The sequence below is a fragment of the Cervus elaphus genome, chromosome 5 (assembly GCF_910594005.1).
Source record: "Cervus elaphus chromosome 5, mCerEla1.1, whole genome shotgun sequence".
Lineage (NCBI taxonomy): Eukaryota > Metazoa > Chordata > Mammalia > Artiodactyla > Cervidae > Cervus > Cervus elaphus.
The window spans coordinates 121,294,433-121,314,656 of NC_057819.1; the positions used below are offsets into that span (position 1 = coordinate 121,294,433).

Below are 20,224 nucleotides of genomic sequence, written 5' to 3' on the forward strand. Positions count from 1 at the left end.
TCAGGTGAGAGAGTGAGCAGACTTCTATTCCAGCATGTAAACGTCACACTAAATTGGCCTGGGTAGAACCCTCTCCTCTACCACCAGCCCAGCTTTATTAAAGAAGCTCCGGACTCAGACGATTTGGTAAGAAGCTCCTTCAATTTTTTAAACCATAAACTAAGCAAAATATACCTCTGTATGAATCCTGGTCTGCTTCAACTGTTTTCTGCTTTATTATAATATGTGGATTTCAATTATCATTTACTTATTGAATCACTCAATTAATGTGTGAATTATGTTCCATAGAAATAATTCAAATAGTACTGGGTTATATAGAGAAAAGAGTTTGATTCCTTTTAACTTCCTGTATCAATCCCATTCCTTCTGGAGATACTACTGACAGATTTTTTTCTATGAATTTGCATGTATGTTAGTATTACACACACACATACAGTCTCATTTATTTTCACATTTATGGAATCACACTATAGTATACTATATGATACAAGTTGCTCTGGCTTACTTTTCCCACTAATGGAAAATGAACACAGAACTACTTTATTCCTTTTAACACACAATATTTATCATATAAGCAGTATCATAATTTACTTGACCATATTTCTGTTGAAGGACATTTACATGTAGACTAGATTTTAGCTCTCATAAGCAACACTACACTGAATAGCTTTGTATTTATATTCAGGAACATGTATGTGTATTCCTTAAGAATGAGTATCTAAAAAAAAAAAAAGAATGAGTATCTAAAGGTGGGATTACTGGGCCATAGATAATTTGTATTTACTATCATCAGTTTTTATAGAAACTGTTAGTATGTTCTCCCACCTATCCAAAACTGGATTATCACTTGTTTTAAATTTTGCTATCAGATGGGCAAATGTCATATCTTCTTGCCATTTTCATTTCATTACACTTCTTGTGATTAGTAGAGAGGCTCTTGGTTATTTGCATTTCTTCTTCCATGGTTTACCTATTTAGGTTGTTTCCCTTTTTTCTATTGAGCATTGGGTTTTTGATTTATAGGACCTCTTTATATACTGTGGATATTAATCCTCTGTTGGATACATATATTGCAAATAGCTTCTCTCAATCTTTCAGCTTTGTTTATGGTGGCAATTTTCTTTCAATCATTTTATTAAAGATTTCACTGGAAGTGGAGGCAAGATTGTATATCTGAAAGGCCTTTAGGGCAGAAGTCAGCTGAATGTACAGAGACACTACGAATGCCACCAAACAAAATGTCTGCAGCCAGGAATATTCCTTCATTACAGTTTTAATAAAGACTCATATAGCTTAATTCAATGACCTATTCAATGGCACATTATATTTTATTTCCTTCTACAAATATTTTCTCTCCATTTCCAGGCCCGTCAGCCTAAACAGAAGTAACTTTTTCTTTTGTTGTTGTTCCAAGTCAAAATGGAAGTCTTAAACAGTGGCTGGGTCCAGAGGTCAGAGGAAGCTCCAGCAATCAAGAATTAGGTCAGATACCCCTTTGACTTCAACAAAATGGTGGCATCCTTTGGGAAGTGCTTAAAAAAAAAAAAAGGCTATAAATTCAACAGGTGCTTATTACGAATAGTTCACTTTTTTTTTTTTTGTAGTGAAAGCAGCTAATCCTCAAGGCTTGGTGTATACTTCCTTGTAATTCAGATCACAAGATCTAGAATTGTAATCTACAGTTATGATTTTTTCTACAGTTCTTAATTTGGGGAGGTGGAGAGCAGAGGCACAGATCCCTTTGAAAATGTGATGGAGTGCAATGGATTCTTTCCAGAAAAATGAATGTAAACAGACACACATAAAATGCTGTATAAGAGACATGGAACTTAAACTCATGATTCAGGAAACCTGTGGCCATTGGAAAATGCTGGCTTGGTGAAATCAACCAGCTAATGCTAGCCTCTGAGTCAGCTTCTTTCTCCAACTTCAGCTTGATTCTTTCATTGTTAGACTGCTCTTGGGACTCCAGAATGATCTCTAAGTCATTTTTGTGAGGGAGTTTCATCTATACTAGCCAGAACAACCCCCTATTTTTTGGAAGGGTCAGGATTCATGAAATTCCACTCAATCACAGCCTCCCGTGGGCAACCCTCTGTGTTCCTCTCAAAATACTGTCAGATTTGTGAAGCAAAACCACGCTTTGGTGAAGCTGGGCTGCCTATTTTTATTCACCTCTTCTTTTACCCCATCTTCTGAAATATGCAGTCATTTTTTTCTGATTAGTGTTCCAGTCATGCAGGAGACACCCAAGGCTCATGGATAAAGACCAATCAAGGCTTTCAAAACCAAACTCAACTACTCCAACAGTAGAAACGGTTGTAGTTTAGAACAAACAAGAGCAGAATAAAATCCGTTTAGGGAAATAGTTACTGTGACAGTCAAATGCTAAAATTCAGGAAGGATACAAAATTAATCCTTGGGCAAGAAATGATTACTGTCATCTGTAGTGTCCTTTTTATTTTATTTTATTTTTTTTTTTGGGGGGCTACTAGCGTCTCTCTGTTTATTCGCTCACAATAATACACAGCCCCTGTGTAGTGTCCTTTTTAAAAAAAACAAAACAAAATGCAACTCAGTTAAGCACTGGAGGTGGTGAATCTAATTAGGGAGAAAGACATCACACAGGGCTGCCAGTGTATACAGGTATACAGTTTGGGCACCGTAGGAGCGCCGCCCAGGGTCAGTGGAGCTAAAACTCAGCCCTCAGCCGACAGCACGCGCTGAATCTACTTGGAAGAGGCGCCTTTTCGTAATGCTTACAAGGCACCAGCGTTCAGCAGTTGGCCCTGAAGACATCTACCATTTTCTAGTCTAATTAAATTTGGACTGAATTAATTAAACTGCCCTTTCAATCTAATCTGATTTAAAGTTGTTCTTAAAACTTTTGGGACTTCCCTGGTGGTCCAGTGGTTAACACTCTGCATTTCCAATGCAGGGGACTTGGGCTCGATGCCTGATTGGAGAACTAAGATTCCACATGCCCTGCATTGTGGCCAAAAAATGAAAATAAAAACCAAAAACTGAAAAAAAAACCTTTAGGATTCACCTGGAGGGCTTGTTAAAACACAAGGGGGTGTGCTAGGCTACACCCCCAGAGCATCTGATTCATCAGGTTTGGGGTGGAGTATGAGAATTTGAAACAAGTACCCCAGGGATGCTGCAGTTGCAGGCCCAGGACCTCACTGGGAGAATAAGTGCCATAAGCTATAGGAAAGGGTTTCTTTTCTTTGAACCCTTTCCAGGTTTACTAGTGATAAAGCCTCAATGAGCTTGTATAGACCAAAGAAAAAGAAGCAAATTCAGGTACCCAAAACTGAAGGGCTGTTCTGGTGGGCGATGACACACCCATTTACCGAAAGGCCTGCTGCTGCTGCTGCTAGGTCACTTCAGTTGTGTCCGACTCTGTGCGACCCCATAGACGGCAGCCCACCAGGCTCCCCTGTCCCTGGGATTCTCCAGGCAAGAACACTGGAGTGCGTTGCCATTTCCTTCTCCAACGCATGAAAGTGAAAAGTGAAAGTGAAGTCGCTCAGTCGTGTCCGACTGGCGACCTCATGGACTGCAGCCCACCAGGCTCCTCTGTCCACGGGATTTTCCAGCCAAGAGTACTGGAGTGGGGTGCTATTGCCTTCTCCGGAAGGCCTGCAGTATGCAGCATTACCTTGAATGAGGGGCTGTGGGCAGGGTTCTTAGCATTTAGTTGATTGAGTATCTGCATCTGTGTAATGAAGGAGCTACCACTCTCCTGGCAAGCTGCTCAGCTGGGGACAAGGATGCCAGTAATTCACATGAAATTGATGGGGTGGGTCTCAGACCCTTTGCTGAGTGAAAAGGCTGCTTGTTTTGGTTGGGGCTAGGACTGTATATACAGTGGGTGGAGGCCTTCTCTGGGGGAGTACACGGTGCCCTGATGGTCTACATCCACTAAACCACATGCTGTTTTTCTGCACTCAGATACAGAGAGGGCTTTTTGTCAGCAGGCTCCTTGAGTTAATTCCTGTCTCCACCTCTCCAACTTAAGTAGGTCTTTTTAAAGGCCTTCCTTTGATGCGTCATTTTAGCTTTGGGCCCTTGTAATAGTCTGAGATTTTTATTTATTTATTTACTTTCTTTTTTGGACTAAAAGTCTTTAAGTCTCTCGGTTGCTGAGGGCTTGGTTGGAATGGAAAAAAAATCGGCCCTTGTCTTCTGCCCTCCAGCCGCTCCTTTATAGACGCCCGTCCACATTCTCTTGTCCTTTATCCTGCCTCTACTCAGTCTCTTTTCTGATCAACAGGCTTGCAGTGTATTGTCTTTCTTAGCTAGTGTGCAGCTACCCTTTTTGATGCTGCCTTTTCTGAAAAGTCCTCGAAGGCCTCATGGTATTCCAGAGAAATCCATTACGTTGCCCTGTCTCCTGGTCTTCAAGATGGTCGAGTTTTGGCTCTTCAGGCTTCAGTTCACTGACCAAACTTCTCACCAGCTTGAGCCTATTATTCTTTGCATATCCTTTTTAAATTCCCTTAGGATGCCAAGAGCGTGGACGAGGGCAAGTTGGGGGAGACCAGCAGTTGCTAACCTTTGGGTTGTCTGTGATCCCTCTAAGGATCTGTGAAAAGCTCCCCAGACAAAACCACCAGAAAGATCTGTTTAATGATCTGGGGAAGTAATTACCGGAGACTCTGCCGCCCCCGTCTCACAACAGACACCCACAAAGAAGTGCTGGGGAGGCTTGCGACAGAGTGGCCAGTCAGCCTAGTGCTGCCTGTCAGCAGCATCCTGGGTCCTGGGGGTGTGTGGTTATTGCTGTTGCTTGGTTGCTGAGTCGTGTCCAACTCTTTGTGACCCTATGGACTGTAGCCTGCCAGGCTCCTCTGTCCATAGCATTTCTAAGAAAGAATACTGGAGGGGGTTGCCATTTCCTTCTCCAGGGGATCTTTCCGAGCCAGGAATTGAACCCAAGTCTCCTGCATTGGCAGGCGGATTCTTTACCACTCAGTCACTAGGGAAGCCCAGAGACGTGTGATTAAGAGAAAGCAAATGGTGATCTTTCAAAAGCATCTCTTCTAGAGGTCTGCATTTGGGCAAACCATGGAAGAGGCAAAGATATATTTGCTTTTCAGAAGATGTGGATCTGGGAAAACTGTGCAAAAAAAGGGGGAAAAAGAAAGCACATCCATAGCCTATAAAACCCTATTTTTAAAAATATGGTTCAGAAACAGCTAATAGTCACTGTCTTTGTCCGTTCAGTCCACTGTAATTTTTCACTTTAAATTTGATGCCTTCAGCCAAGAAGAGAGAGGGCATTGGTGAAACAATGATACAAAGGCACCAAAATGCAATCGAGGTTATGCTGAGAACAAATTCAACGTGACTTAGGAAAAGGCCAAAGAGAAGAGCATTTTCATTAGGCAATCAGATATGACCCAAGTCACCAACTGGGTGTGTTTGTTTCTTTTTATAGTCAAGGACTCTAGCCTCTGATGACTGATTCTGGGAATGTAGGGGATTCACGTGGACAAAATGATAGCGCTGCAGATATGGGAAGTGTGGTTCATTCATCACGGGATGAAACAAACCTTGTTTCTTTTCACTTACTGGAAATATACAGAACAGGTTTAATTCTTCTCAAATCATTTTTTAAAAAGCCGGAATAGTCTCAGTTAGAATTAAGGGGGCACCAGTTCCTTTGCCCTTGAATCCTGGCAAGAGTCCTTATGTTTTTGGTGAGGGAGTGTTTCAAAGGACTCAGGTCCAAGGACTGCTTTCACCTGATATGACGCTTAACGACAAGATCAAGGCAGCATTGATCGTGAGGTCTGGGATAAATTAGAGGGGTTTGAAGCCAATCCAACAGAGGATTATAGAACCCTGCAGTATCAAGCATGCAAACATCAAACATATTGAGGTCCTACTTAGTCAATAATTAAGTGCTGTGGTTATTTTAGACCAAGCTTCTATCATTACATTCTTCTTCATTATGTCCCAAGGACAAAGCTATTTTCAATACAGGAAGCAATAGCTCTGCCTTTGTTGTTGTCTTTCTAGGTAGCAGTTGAAGCCAGATGGACTGAAAGTTGAAGCCAATGTGTTATGAAGTTGTTCTATAACTGATTTTGGGGGAGTTGACTTACCATACCACTCATCAACCCAAGCAAAAGCCTGTCTATGTCCAATCAGAAGGATATCTCGAACCACCTAAAAAAGCAAAAGAAGGAGGTTGATAGAATACCAGGTTTAATTAAAACTATCTGGAAAAGGAATGGTTTCCAATTCTAGGAAATGTGACAGTTACAAATTTCTCCATCCCTCTGTCCATATGGGATGACAATTAGAGGCGGACATACTTACTCTCAGAACTTTTCCATGGTGTACACATATTTGCTGTAAATTAATCTCTTTATCTTATTTGAAAGTTGGGCTGGAAGCTGTTCAAAATAATGACAACGACTTGGCAGTCACACAACAGTGACTGGAACAAGTCTCCAGGGCTGATCACCCTCAGATTTTTCTCTTCATTTATCTTTACCTAAAACAGGTTCTACTTTCCATTTGCGGAAGGGTGCACCTCACAGGCTCCAGGGGGTCATAAATGTTGGAAATCAAGCGCATTTATTTGGATAGAAAATCACCTCCAAGAAAAAGCACTTAAAACTCTCTCTTCTCTAGTGAAGTATCCTAAATATTGGTAATTTTTTTTTTTTAAAATAATTGAAGGTGTGGGATTCAAGATAAGTAGATATCTTTCTAAGCTTGGCTTTCATGTATTAGAAGTCAGGGGAGGGAGCAGTTTAGTCAACTATTATGTTAACTATTATTGAAAGTCACAGAAATAAAAGACCTGAACCAGAGTAGAACATAATGGGAATGATGAACTTGACTGGAGATGAAAGGAATGAAATTATTTCTTATGGTGACACATAATGGCAATAGAAGATTAAGAAAAATAATTGTAAAGAGTTTGTGTGTTATACCATTTATGTGTTTTTATTTCATGGTATTCTTTTTTTTTGTCTTCTGTCGATATAAATACAGCATGCCTTTTTACCTTTCTTAGATACTCAGTGCTCTCCTTCCAACATTTTTTTCCTCCTGACAAACAAATCTAGCAATTGTCAAAAACCTCTTGTAGAAGGTTCAAGCATGTTTCAAGAAAAGAAGGATTTTAATTCAGTGAATTTGCAGAAACAAGGGAAGCCTTCATAATGAAGTGTTTATTATTCCAGGTCTATGGATATCTAGTGAGGCTTTTATGATTTGGAAGGAGGAAACATGTAACGAAAATAAACAACATGAAGCCATGCACACTTGAGTGCTGAGTGTGTCAAATTCATGGAAATTAAAAGAACAGCATCGAGGCATCAGTAAATACGCCCTATTGCATTAAGCACAACACAGCTGTCTGCTGGAAACAAGAATTCAATAATGTGCTAATGGCTCGCTTTCGAACATTTTTTTCCCGTTAACTGTGAATAGATTCTTCAAAAACAAAAGGTGTTCAGAGAAAGGCATCCCTGGCACTTGAAACCCACGCAAATAAGAGCCTCAGATTCTCATTACTGGCTCGTGTGCCACAGCAGGTGTGTTTTGGGGGTGTTGATGACACTTCATTATATTTGGAAATGGGCAATGGGAATGTCTATTGCTAGAGCGTAATTCTTACAGGTATTTTAGAGAAACGGAGTCTCAAAACTAGAAAAGAAACACAATGACCCCTGTGGCAATCTAAATATGTTTTGTGAGAAGATGAGACAATGAAACATACTATGATAGTGGCCCCAGTAAGAGGAGATCATTTGGGGTTTTTTTTTTTTAAAAAGGTGGGATGTTGTAGAAGTCAAGAATATACTGCCAGAGACAGACGCAGAGCTGAGGCTGGAAAATATTTACTCTGGGAGCCTAGACTGTCTTCCTGCTTAATAACTGGGACACAGCAGGAAAGCAGCAGGTCCCAGAACTTGATTTCTATGCGTGCCACTTGGCTCTCACCCCTGGCTGGGCAGAAACGGATTCTAGAGCTCAGCAGATTAGTACCTTTCTCTGTCTCAAATTTATTCCAGGCCCTGCTATTATCAGGAAAGCAAGTTCAATCTATTTCTTGGACCCAAATTCAAGATTTATACATTTTACTATCAATTGGCTCCCCAAGCTCAGTAGACAAATCCATCTAAGTAACAAACAGCTCAGTGCATTAAGGTTAAATTCCAGTGCCCCCAAAAGAATTTCAGAAAGCTATTCCTTATCAGTTTTTAAGTGGAAAAATAAACAGATATCCAGCCTATCTGGAATGTAGAGACAACTTGGATAGTACTTATTCTCATGAAAATAGGAGTTTCAAAGGGCAGTGCTCAGCACTGCATTTCCAATTAATTTCCATGAGGTTAAGAGTTATGTTCAGTTCAGTTCAGTCCAGTTGCTCAGTCGTGTCTGACTCTGCGACCCCATGAACCGCAGCACGCCAGGCCTCCCTGTCCATCACCAACTCCCAGAGTTTACCCAAACTCATGTCCATAGAGTCGGTGATGCCATCCAACCATTTCATCCTCTGTCGTCCCTTTCTCCTCCTGCCCTCAATCTTTCCCAGCATCAGGGTCTTTTTGAATGAGTCAGCTCTTCGCATGAGGTGGCCAAAGTATTGGAGTTTCAGCTTCAACATCAGTCCTTCCAATGAACACCCAGGACTGATCTCCTTTAGGGTGGACTGGTTGGATCTCCTTGCAGTCCAAGGGACTCTCAAGAGTCTTCTCTAACACCACAGTTCAAAAGCATCAATTCTTTGGTGCTCAGCTTTCTTTATAGTCCAACTCTCATATCCATACATGACTACTGGAATAGTTATGTTAGAAGCACCCAATAAACTTATATCATCACTAAATGGGTTCCTGCTACAAAATTAACATGTTTAGCCAAAGAAGGTATACAACTAAAACCTGTGTTTTGAGCTTGCCAATAATTCTTTGGTAACAGAGTTATTAAAAGGGCAGAAATGCTGGGGTACATCATCTCATGGAACCACTGGGGTTTCTTCTTCTGTCTCTTGGGGCAGCTTCTACCTCAGGTGTCTGCATTTGCAGGATCTTTTGAGCGAGGACTATCCTTGGGGGGACAGTGCACACAGATAAACCCTGTGTCTCTGCCTGGAACCTGCGTGCCCAAGTACCAAGTACAAGAACCTCTTTTCGGAACTAGTCAGCCCGAGAGAACCATACTTTGAGAGCCCAACTTCCTGAGCATACTCACCCAATAGACATGGAAGTCACAAAATGAGAGGTGAAGTGTAAGAGATCTGTCAGTAGAAGAGAGTTAAAAAGGAGACAAAATTCATTTTCATGGAAACAGGATTTTCTAGATGCAGGCAACTTGTATTGGTTCAGTGCTTACACATCTGTTGGGCACTGGGCACTCTGGTTCACAACAAAGATGGTTACTTTGCCCACAGCCCAGGAACTGCCAACCATTTACTTACCTTGTGTACAAATTGTTCCACTCTGGTCTGAAGCCCCCAGACCTCGAACTTCACGGTCACCAGCTTGTAAGAACACATGATGGGCTGATGACTATCTCTCCAGCCTTCCCTTAACTGTCCCCGTCCTGTCTTCTCTGACTTGAAGTGTTTAGGATCCTGGAGGAAAAAATACATCAAAGAAATGATAACTTAAAAGTTCAACCATCATTTATATGAAATAAGTGAATATGGAAAGCTAAGTGAAAGAAACCAATCACCATAATAAGTACCTCAAGGAAATGAGTGCTTCTGGGGAGGGAAGGGCTGGTGATCTTGAGTGTGGCTATGTAGCATTTTTGAATCTTCAGTACCAACTTTCTATGCTATCACCTGAACCAACCCAGGAACTGCCATTGAAATTATACATATAGACCTGGGAAGATTATGATGATAACATTATATATGAAAAAGGCATAAGCATAGAGTTTGGTCCATAGCAAGCGCTCAACTGATGTTGGCCATTACTGTACTTCCCAAGGCAGTCAGTGAAGCCTCTGATGCTCAGCCCTACAGTCCAGGGAAGAATCAGCAATGCCTTTCCAAAGCACCCTGGAATTGCTGGTAAAAGATCTGATGTTTAAGATGATGGGACTAATTCCTGCCTGACTTGTGTTCCTATACCACAAAATGCCAGTAAAAACAAAGAGAGAAGACCAATAAATCAAGAGGATACCACGAGGGAGATTACAGGAGATAATCTCCAAAGATGGCCACCATTAACTCCCTCCCTCACTGTGCCTGCGTGTTGTTGGAGGCAAGTTGTGGAGGCTACTTCCCCTCCTCATGAATCTAGACTGGTCTGTGACTTGCTTTGACCAAAAGAATGTGGCAGAAGAGACGCTGTGTCAGTTTGGGTCTTTAAGAGGAGCTGGAGACCAGAAGTCTGCCGCAATGCAAAACGTCTTGTTTGATTATCCTGAGACCATCATGGAGTGAGGAAGCCCAAGCCAAGCCTGCCACATGGAGGGCCACGTGGAGAGAGGCTCACTCATTCCAGCTGAGAAGCCAGGCACATGAACGATAAAGACATCTCTAATATTTCAGCTCAAGCCTATACCACGAGGAACAGGAGATCCTGTCCAGCCAAGCCCAGTTGAGATGGCAGAATTGTGAGAACTACCACACTGTTGGTTTAAATCACTAAATTCTGTTTTCCTAAATGGCTAGTCAGTCATCCTATTACTGGCTTATATATTCCTATATATTCCTTCTTTTTTCCCCCACACTGTGCCGCTTGTGAGATCTTAATTCCCCAACCAGAGATTGAACCCAGGCAGTGAAAGCACAGAGACCTAACCACTGGACCGCCAGGGAATCCCCATAAGCCGCTAAATTCTGGGATGAACTGTTACTTAGCAAAAGAACAAAACAGAAACATCATGTGGATTCCAAACAGATGCAATAACTGGATCTCCAAAGACAAAAGGGAAAGAATGCTGCTTTGTTCTTTCCCAGCACTCTCCAAAAGTTCATACCATTAGGTACATCCCCGAAAACTATACACAAGGAAATGTACACTGCCAAGCCATTCCTGCAACTTAAAATACAAAAGTTGGAGTTAAACAGGGGAAGCTGGTTTCTTTTCCCATCTGCCCTTTGACTTTCCCACAAGAGCGAAGTGATGGTGAATAATGAGCACACACCAACAACTATCTTGAAGCTCAAAAGACATGGCTTTCACATTGTGGCCGATCAGAATACACAAAGGCAAACCCTTGTGAACCTGAGTGACGGTTGTCCTACTCCAGTTAGCAACTGGGTAAACAAAGGATAGTTGCAGAGCCAGCAAGCAGTTGAAAGCAAGAGACCAAAGCTCCTGGCAACCCAGACATGTAAGAGACAAAGGACCCAGCAAACAAAACAAGTGTGGTCGTGGCCTGAGCTGCCTTCATTTGTCTCAGGTCTTGTGCAGGGGGCCTGAGAAAGACCTGAAGATGGAGGCCCCTGGGTCAGCTGGGTGCACCCCACACTCATCTTCCCAACACTAGTACCTGATTCATGGACTAGCCCCAGCTTGTTCTTTCAGCTGACCACTGCGGAACTTGAAACGATACCTATTGTAGAATCTTCGTGTAGAATCATAGATTCCAGGCATCTCAAGAATAAAATAAGGCTCTGCAATAATAATTGTGAAACACTGGTAGACTGCATTTCCAAAGTCGTTAAGACTTGTGGGGCCTCACAGCAAACTTCAGATCTGAGAAAGACCAGAAAAGTACTGCCTGCAGAGTGAAAACGATGGAGACGCTTAAATTTGTGTGTGGTTCCTTTTCCTCATGGAACTACAAAATTGTAAAATGATATCAGGCTGTCACGAAATAGTTTTGGGAAAAGATTAGAAGAGTGTACTGTATTTTCAAGATGCAGAATGGGATTTTTCAGTTGGAAGTGGTAATTTGACTTCATGCCCTTGATTTTATGGATAAGGATACTGAGGCCTCAAAGAATGAAATGTTTTTTTTTGTCCTCAAACCATAGGCGCTTGGTAACAGGTTTGGGACAAGAATACTAACCTCCCCTAGTTCTAGTCAAATGTTCTTTCCACTACATTTAGTTTTAATATTAAACAGAAAAAGGGTGTTTTTGTTATAGCCAGATGCCAAAGAAGCAATTAACAATTGGGCTTTTTATGGCAACAGTGTGTTGATTTTTTGAGAGTTTGGTGTCATATCCATAGCTGCTGATTTCAACTAGTAAATCCCATACATGGCCTATAATTAGGGATTCACTTTCAAAGAGCTGGAGGGAAGTAAGGGAGAAGGATTTACCAGAGGACTCCATTAATTCAAAACTCAAGATCAGAAATGAACATCCAGCTGAAAGCCTCTGGATGACAATAAGCAAAACAAAAAAATATACAAATAAAAAATTTTAAAATCCAACCCAACCACTAGGTCCTTTTTCGTTTTTTTTCCCACTAGGTCTTATTTGAAGTATTCTGGTCACTGCAAATGTCCCCCTTTACACAGTCTACCCCTCCCCCTCTATTCATTTTCCCTACCTTTTCCCCAAGTACTCATTTCTTTTGAAATCTCAAGAGAAATCTCTCTCAAATCTCATTCTCTCACTTGGGTTTGTGAATATAAACATCTAAACTGTCCCATTCATAGAGCAGTTGACCTTTCTTACAACTTTAAAAATTTTTTTATTTTTAAAATTTCTAGTTTGTTTCTTTCTATGGCTATAGTATTTTGATTCTGATTCAAGCTCAGGTATATTATTTATTTTTAAGAAAATAACTGGATTGTTTTATGTTTTAAACTTTCATTTCCAGGTTTTCTTATTTATAAAATAAAATTTATAAACCTCCAACTTCATCTTGATGCCGAAAAGTTGGCCTCTGTGCAACGGCGCTGAATCAAATCTTGCAGATAGTTTTGGGTGAAGTAGAAAAGAACAACTTTATTGCTTTGCCAGGCCGAGGGGAGCAAAGTGGGCTTGTGCCTCAAAAATTGTGTTTCCAACCTGGGGAGGATTTGGTGAGGAGTTTTATAGCAATGCTTTAAGGGTGGAGTTGCTAATAAGGATGGGGTATATGCAGAGCCTGTAATCCTTTAATCTGACTTTAGATGGTCTCCTGATGAGTTTCTTTGGTTCCTTTAATCAGGCCTCAGGGGGTCTCCTCCCTTGTTTCTGCATCCCCTCCCTTCCCTGACAGTTGTTCAATTGCTCAGTCATGTCTGACTCTTTGCTACCCCATGCATGGTCTGCAGCACACCAGGCTTCCTTGTCCGTCACCATCTCCTGGAGCTTGCTCAAATTCATGTCCATTGAGTTGGTGATGTGACCCAACCATCTTGTCCACTGTCGTCTCCTTCTCCTCCTGCCTTCAATCTTGCCCAGGATCAGGGTCTTTTCCAGTGTGTAGGCTCTCCACATCAGGTGGCCAAAAATGTATTGAGCTTCAGCTTCAGCATTAGTCCTTCCAATGAATATTCAGGATTGATTTCCTTTAGGATTGACTGACTAGTCTGATCTCCTTGCAGTCCAAGGGACTCTCAAGAGTCTTCTTCAACACCACAGTTCAAAAGCATCAATTCTTGGGCGCTCAGCCTTCTTTACACATCCATACATGACTACTGGTGAACTATAGCTTTGACTATACGGACCTTTGTCAGCAAAGTAATGTCTCTGCTTTTTAATACGCTACCTAGGTTTGTGATAGCTTTTCTTTCAAGGAGCAAGTATCTTTCAACTTCATGGCGGCAGTCACCATCCACAGTGATTTTGGAGCCCAAGAAAATAAAGTCTGTCACGGTTTCCATTGCTTCCCCATCTACTGGCCATGAAATGTAGGACTAGATGCTATCATTTTATTTTTTTGGAATGATTTGCAATGGTTAGAATCTGCCCTTTGGGACTCAGGTAAGGTCATGGAGGTTGGAGTCTATTCCTTAACACAAGAAAAGGGGACAGATAAAGGCCCCCCAAACCACGGAACTCCTGGAGCCAAGAGAAGCTAGAACAGGCAAGAAAGGGTTTTCCCCTAGAGCCCCACTGTCACTAAGAACTTCCGTTGTCCAGAACTGTGAGAGAAACCTCGGAGGATGAGGAGTATGGTTAAATCCCCATTGCCTCTGATCAAATTCGTCTTGGGTGGGGTCTCTGCATCCAGCATTTCAGAAGCTTCCCGGGTGCCCAATTTAACCACTACTCTAAGGTACAAATGTCATCTCTGTGCTCCAGACGAGGAGCCTGAAGTTTAGAGACAATAGTTGATGTATCCACATTCTAGGACTCAAGCTCAGGTCAAACCGACTCTCAGACCTGGGCTCCCTGCACCTAGACTATGAAGATTCTCATCTGAAATTCTGGCACAATCTGTCAGAGGGGAGCTTCAGTCTCCTCATCTGCATGAAGGTGTTAATACTAACTCCGCTGTGGGACTGCTGCAGGGCTTAAGCTGGATAATGTCGGGAAGTCCACAGCCCAATACCCAACAGGTGATGCATGAGACACAGGAGATGTCCCAGAGTGATAAGAGGCATATGATACGGAAACATCCTTGAGAGATACCACAATTCAATTTCCTCAAATCTCATTAAGATCCTCAGAAGAAAGGAAGCAGGAATATCTTAAGTGCTCTATGATCACTTCATTGTTATCCTGTGGTTGAGTGTATAGAAAAATGATTGCCAAAAAATATGGCTGTCCACCATCATGCTGGTGTCTTTGTGCCAGTGAGAGGCAGTTGGGCATTTCCATTTTCTGGAAGCTGTTGCCCATCAGTGTCTGTAACGATGGTGGTGGAAGAAATCCCAAGAAAAGGGTTTTTGCTTATTGAATGCTTCTGACTAGGTTCTGGGCCAAGGACAAATGACAGTCTTCAACATTAGAATCAATTCCTTTCCCTCTTTCTCTTATGTTTCAGGAACAAAGTTGAACAAGCCGAGAGTAAGGCAGATTGCCCCACTGTAGGCTGCTCCCTTAGAGGAAGGGATTTTACTGATGGCACCAGGTTCTGAAACTACATGAGGGCACACACAGGAGATGGTCTATCCAAGCTGGGAGCTTCCCTGGCAGGTGGACACCCTCGGCAGCTATCTTCCCATGTCAGGATGGACCAGCCTTGAATCAGACAATCTGGGCATCCTAAGGGTTATTAATAGCTTTCCTCCTGAAGAGCTGAGAGCTAAACAGAGATAAATGCAATCCTTTCCTTTCAGTAATCTTCCCAACTAGGGTGGAGCTTGTTTCCCTAACAGGGAACCCAGCTGTATGTAAGTTTGCTAAGGTGGCCGTTCAAAGTACCACAAACGGGCTGGCTTGAACAGCAATGTACTCTCTCAGGACTCTGGAGGCCAGAGGTCTGAAATCAAGGTGTTGGTGAGGTAGGTTCCCACTGGGGGCTGTGAAGAGGAATCTGTCCTGCCCCTCTCTGCTAGCTCTAGTGGTTTGGTTTGCTGAGACTTTTGGTGTTTCTTGACTTGCAGATGTGTACTCTGGTCACATGTTGTTCACGTTCCCCTCTGACTCCTCCGTAGCATGTTCACCCACTTGGTCAATGCTCTTGCTTTGAGGGCTCCACCCCGCAGCTGGCTAGCTGGGAATATGCCAGTCTTCAAGTTCCTCTGGCCGGGGGCTTCTAAATTCATCCACAGCAAGAGCCCTGGCTCTGAATCCCATCGGTGCTCCCTAGGCCTGGCAGATGGCAAATTGGACGCTTGTCGTTAAAGCCCATCTGTATGGAGGGAGCTGAGCTGGTGCCAGGGCTTCTCCCCGGGGCCAGATGGACCATACTGGCCACCCTTCCTTTGGCGTGGATGCATCTTCTTTAGAAGGCTTCCTCCTTCCTCACCCCGGAGGTCAGTCACACCTTCAGGTTTCATCTATCTCGCACTTGGACAAAGCAGAACAAAGATGACGCTAAGGGCTTTGATTAGTGCAGCCGACGTGAAACTGTGTCCCTGCATTTGTCAGGACCTGTCTCATACCTGGGAGGTGCAAGGAGAAACCCGCAGGAGATCTCAGCCTGGCTGGAGCACAGCTTGCATCTCCGAGGCAATATTATTGGCCGACATTCACTGAGATATAAAGTCTTTGTGATTAATTACTCTTTCAATCTGAACCACAAAGGACGATAGCCAACAGGGGCTTGCCCTGTTAATTGAAATTAGAAGTCTTTGATAAATGTTAAATGAAAAAGGGCTAAGCAGTCACTGGCTAGGAAATGCTACATTATGTAACTATAATGATCAGCCCTCAAGTAAGGATGAACTAACCCATCTGAAAGACATCAGATTTCTTTCCTGCATTTGGGAACTTTTCTTGAAGACTCCAAGGTGGTATTGTTTTCATTCCCCTTTAATGAATGGCCTTTTCGATCAGGTTAAGATTTAGCCCCTAATTTGGACCAACATTCCTTTTGCACAGCTTGCAGGATCGTAGTTCCCCCAGCAGGGATTGAACCCCGGGCTCTTGGTAGTGAAAGCGTGGAGTTCTAACCACTGGACTGCCAGGGGGTTCCCTGCACCAACATTTCTTGAACTTGAATCCTAAAAAGGATGCACAGAAAAATTAAAGAGCTTTCAAAGAAGTTAGTCTCCAAAGATCACATGTTAAAGGATTCTATTCATATGAAGTGTCCAGAACAGGGAAATCCAGAGACAGGAAAAGTAATGACTGCCTAGGGCTGGGTTGGGATTGAGGGTAAGAGAGTAGGGGGTGTGATAGCTAAAGCATACAGGGTTTCTTTATTGGGCTGGTGAACATGTTTACAATTTGATTGTGATGATGGTTACCCACATCTGTGAATATACTAAAATCCACTCAATTCTATACTTTAAATGGGTGAATTGTATGGTACATGAGCTGGATCTCATAAAGGTATTAAAACAAAACAAAACAAAACAAAACCCAACAGAACTAAGGAGCTTTCAGTGCACTTGAGAATTGACCGAAAACTTTACTAAAAGGTCACCTGCTATGCATCAGTTTAAAAAAATACAACCCTAAATGCCAATTGTGGCCAGAAGCAGCGAATTCCTGCTTTGTTAGCAGTTAATACCCAAAGTGCTATTTTTAAAGCATTTGCTCCTGGCACCAGTGCGTACCGCAAACAGCGATCTGTGCCGGTCCTCTGCAGAGCGACTCTTAAAGGAACTTGACTCAGGAGTGTCTGACATGCAGAAAGGCAGAGAAAAAGGTGGCTGTGGTGGCGGGGGGAGTGTTTTGGTGGGTGTTCTGAGCCCTTCTCGGTTCTAATTCAGGGCCAGAAAAACTCAAGACTCTCTACTTGAAGAAGAGGAAGCATGAGAATGGAAAATGTGAGCAAACCACAAAACCGTTGAGTAGTCAAAGGCCTCTAGCCTTGAGGGTGATGCCTTTTAGGGGCTATAGAAAAGATGAAGGCAAAAGAGAACCTTGAGAGAGGTGGTCAGGAGAAAGTGGAGGATGGAAGGAGGGAAAAGTCACGAAACTAGTTAATGCTCATCAAATACTTGCTGGGAACCAGAGTCTAGATCCAGCACTTTGGGTACACTCTCTTATTTAATCTTTGTGATAGAAGAAATATATGTGAGGTGACTCAGGGTGCGGTCCCTAGATGGCCTCAGGATAGGGCTGGGTCTCAGAAAGATTAAGTGTTTAGTCTGCTGTCTTCTGAGTTGGGGAGAAGAGAGAGGCTGGCAACTGAAATATACAAACGCTTGACAATGAGATCCGGAAAGCTTCCGGGTTGGTGAACACATCTCTGTGCTGGGGCTGCGGGTGGCATGCCTGGAGAAGGGCATGCAAGCTTGTACCTCCCTCCCTCATACTTGCCCTATGCATTTTATCCATGTGGCTGCTCCTGAACTGTACTCTTTCTGAAAAACGAGTAAATGTAAATCAACTGTTTTCCTGAGTTCTGTGAGCCTTTCCAGCAAATTCTCGAATGTGAGGATGATGCTGTGGGAGGAAGGGAAAAATAACCATAATGTGGTGGCCTTGGGCTTGTAACTGGCATCTGAAGTGCAAGTGGTCTTGTAGGACTGAGTCCTTGAACTTGTGCTATGTGATGCTAAAGCCAGGAAGTGTCAGAACTGAATTGAATTACTGACACCTGGTTGGTATCAGAGAGTTGGAGAATTTGTGGGTCTCAGAGCAAACAGAAATTCCCTCACTACAAAACCTCTAAAGTAGTATGCTGTTATCTTCATTTTGTATAATGTCCAAAAGAATGCCCCCTTCCTGTTTCCAGACTCACTCTCCACAGCTCTATCTCAGCATCCTTGCCACAGGCTCCTTCCACAAGCCTCCTCCTTCAGAAATCTCCAGATGCGAAGCAGGCATCAAACAGTCTCTACGTTCCCCTACGAACATCTAGGGCCACTTTGCAGCCTTGCCCCAGACTCAAGAGATGGCAGAGTTGCGTGTGGATCTGCAGGTCCCCAGCTTGGCAAATAGCCTTTTTTTTCCCCCACCAGATACTCCATGGGGTCGCAAAGAATAGAACACGACTGAGTGACTTTCACTTTCACTCCAGTTTCTGTAACTAATTCTCTTGGAATACTCCCTTCACATGGCTTTGGGGTTAGGCAAGGACACCCCAAACGACTCTGAGAACTCCCCTCCCCCATCTCCAAATATGGACTGGGAATGGGGGAGAGATGGAAGACAGGCGCCATGGCAAGAGGGCCAGCTGAGCCACCTGGGCCAGTCCTGGGGTACCTGACCTCAGTGACGAGCAGCTGCTGGGGAATGTGGAATTACAACTTCTCCTTGTCCCCAGCTTTGGGCCTGGTCCGCAATTCCAGAGCAACAAGAAATGGCTCCCTAATAACCTGTTACACAAAGCTAATCTGCTCCTTCAGGCAGAGACGACTCTTTATGTATAAGATCACCTCTAATCAAAACCAGTAGTTATTCAAGGGCCCACCGGGAGAGGATCCCCTGCCTTACTACATGTGACAGTGAGAGGCCAGGCACCAGCTCTCCTAATAGCCTGGGAGCCAAGCTCTTCCCAGAAAGGAGTGCCATTAGGACCTGGCTCTGTTTGCAGACTTTGAGCTGGGACTGTATGTTGTGGACTGTCCGCGCTCACTCTGATCTTAGCTGTGCTCTTTGGACACACGGTATGAAACATAACTAACCGTATCATCTATTCATACTGAGGATACGGCCCATAGATAGCATAAGTTCCTGAAATCAAAAGCTGATAATAGACTAACAAATATTCTTGATGAGTTGCAACATGGCAACAGTGATCAGCACTGGATTAACTGTCCCTGAATCTAAGTTTGCTCCTCATATACGGTATTATTTTGGGAAACCTGGACCTCCAACTTGTTGAACAGAAGCTGGGGTAGAGATAGTCAATAAACTCTGCATTTGGAGGCAATAAAAGATTCCCAGTTTTATTTTATTTCCTTTTTTTTTTTTTCCCATATAGTTTATTATAGAGAACTGAGGAGAGTTCTTTTTTTTTTTTCCAGTGGGTTTTGTCATACATTGATATGAATCAGCCATAGAGTTACACGTATTCCCCATAAGATTCCCAGTTTTAAAGCTGGAATAGATTTCAAACTTATTTTAGCTTCAGAACTCATTTTGTTTTTCAAAATATAATATTATTTAGGGGACTGCCCTAGTGGTCCAGGGGTTAAGAATATGCCTTCCAATGAAGGGGATGTGGGTTCGATCCCTGGTTGGGGAACTAATATCCCACATGTTGTGGGGCAACTAAGCTCGTACACTGCATCTACAGAGCCCATGGGCTGTGGAGCCCACACACAACTAGTGAGACGCCCACATGCTGTAACTAGGACCTGAGGCAACCAAAGCTAAATTAACTAACTAAATAAAAAACTGCAAGCTGCTTATAAAAAACACTATTTGGAATCCCAATATATAAAGCAGGTAAAAATGAAGAGTGGATTCCTTGTACTATTTCAGCCTTCATTATTTGAATTCCCTGGTGGCTCAGATGGTAAAGAATCTGCCTGGAATGCAGGAGACCCAGATTCGATCCCTGGGTCGGGAAGATCCCCAGGAGAAGGGAATGGCAACTCACTCCAGTAGTCTTGCCTGGAGAATCCCATGGACAGAGGAGCCTGGCGGGTTGCAGTCCAGGAGGTCGCAGAGTCGGACATGACTGAGTGCCTACCACTTTCACTTCCACGTCATTGTTCACTGGGCTCAAGAAGCACCTCTGTGGGGCCCTAGGTTCTGTGGAGCAGACTGAATGGGAGACCAGAAGAGCTTTGGAATGAGACGCCCATGGGTTTGAATTGCTGATTCAGCAACTACTACCTGTGT

At 43.1% G+C, this 20,224-nt stretch overlaps 1 protein-coding gene across 5 annotated transcripts in view; it reads right to left on the reverse strand.

Annotated features, from left to right (window-relative positions):
- Positions 1–20,224, reverse strand: part of PITPNC1 (phosphatidylinositol transfer protein cytoplasmic 1) — a 253,667-nt gene that overhangs the window by 11,727 nt on the left and 221,716 nt on the right. For all 5 annotated transcript variants that reach the window (XM_043905090.1, XM_043905086.1, XM_043905091.1 and 2 more), the window contains exons 7-8: positions 9,449–9,604; positions 6,117–6,180 (exon numbers count right to left, since the gene is read on the reverse strand). In XM_043905090.1, the coding sequence (XP_043761025.1) occupies positions 6,117–6,180; positions 9,449–9,604 (220 nt within the window). The remainder of the gene's footprint in view (positions 1–6,116; positions 6,181–9,448; positions 9,605–20,224) is intronic.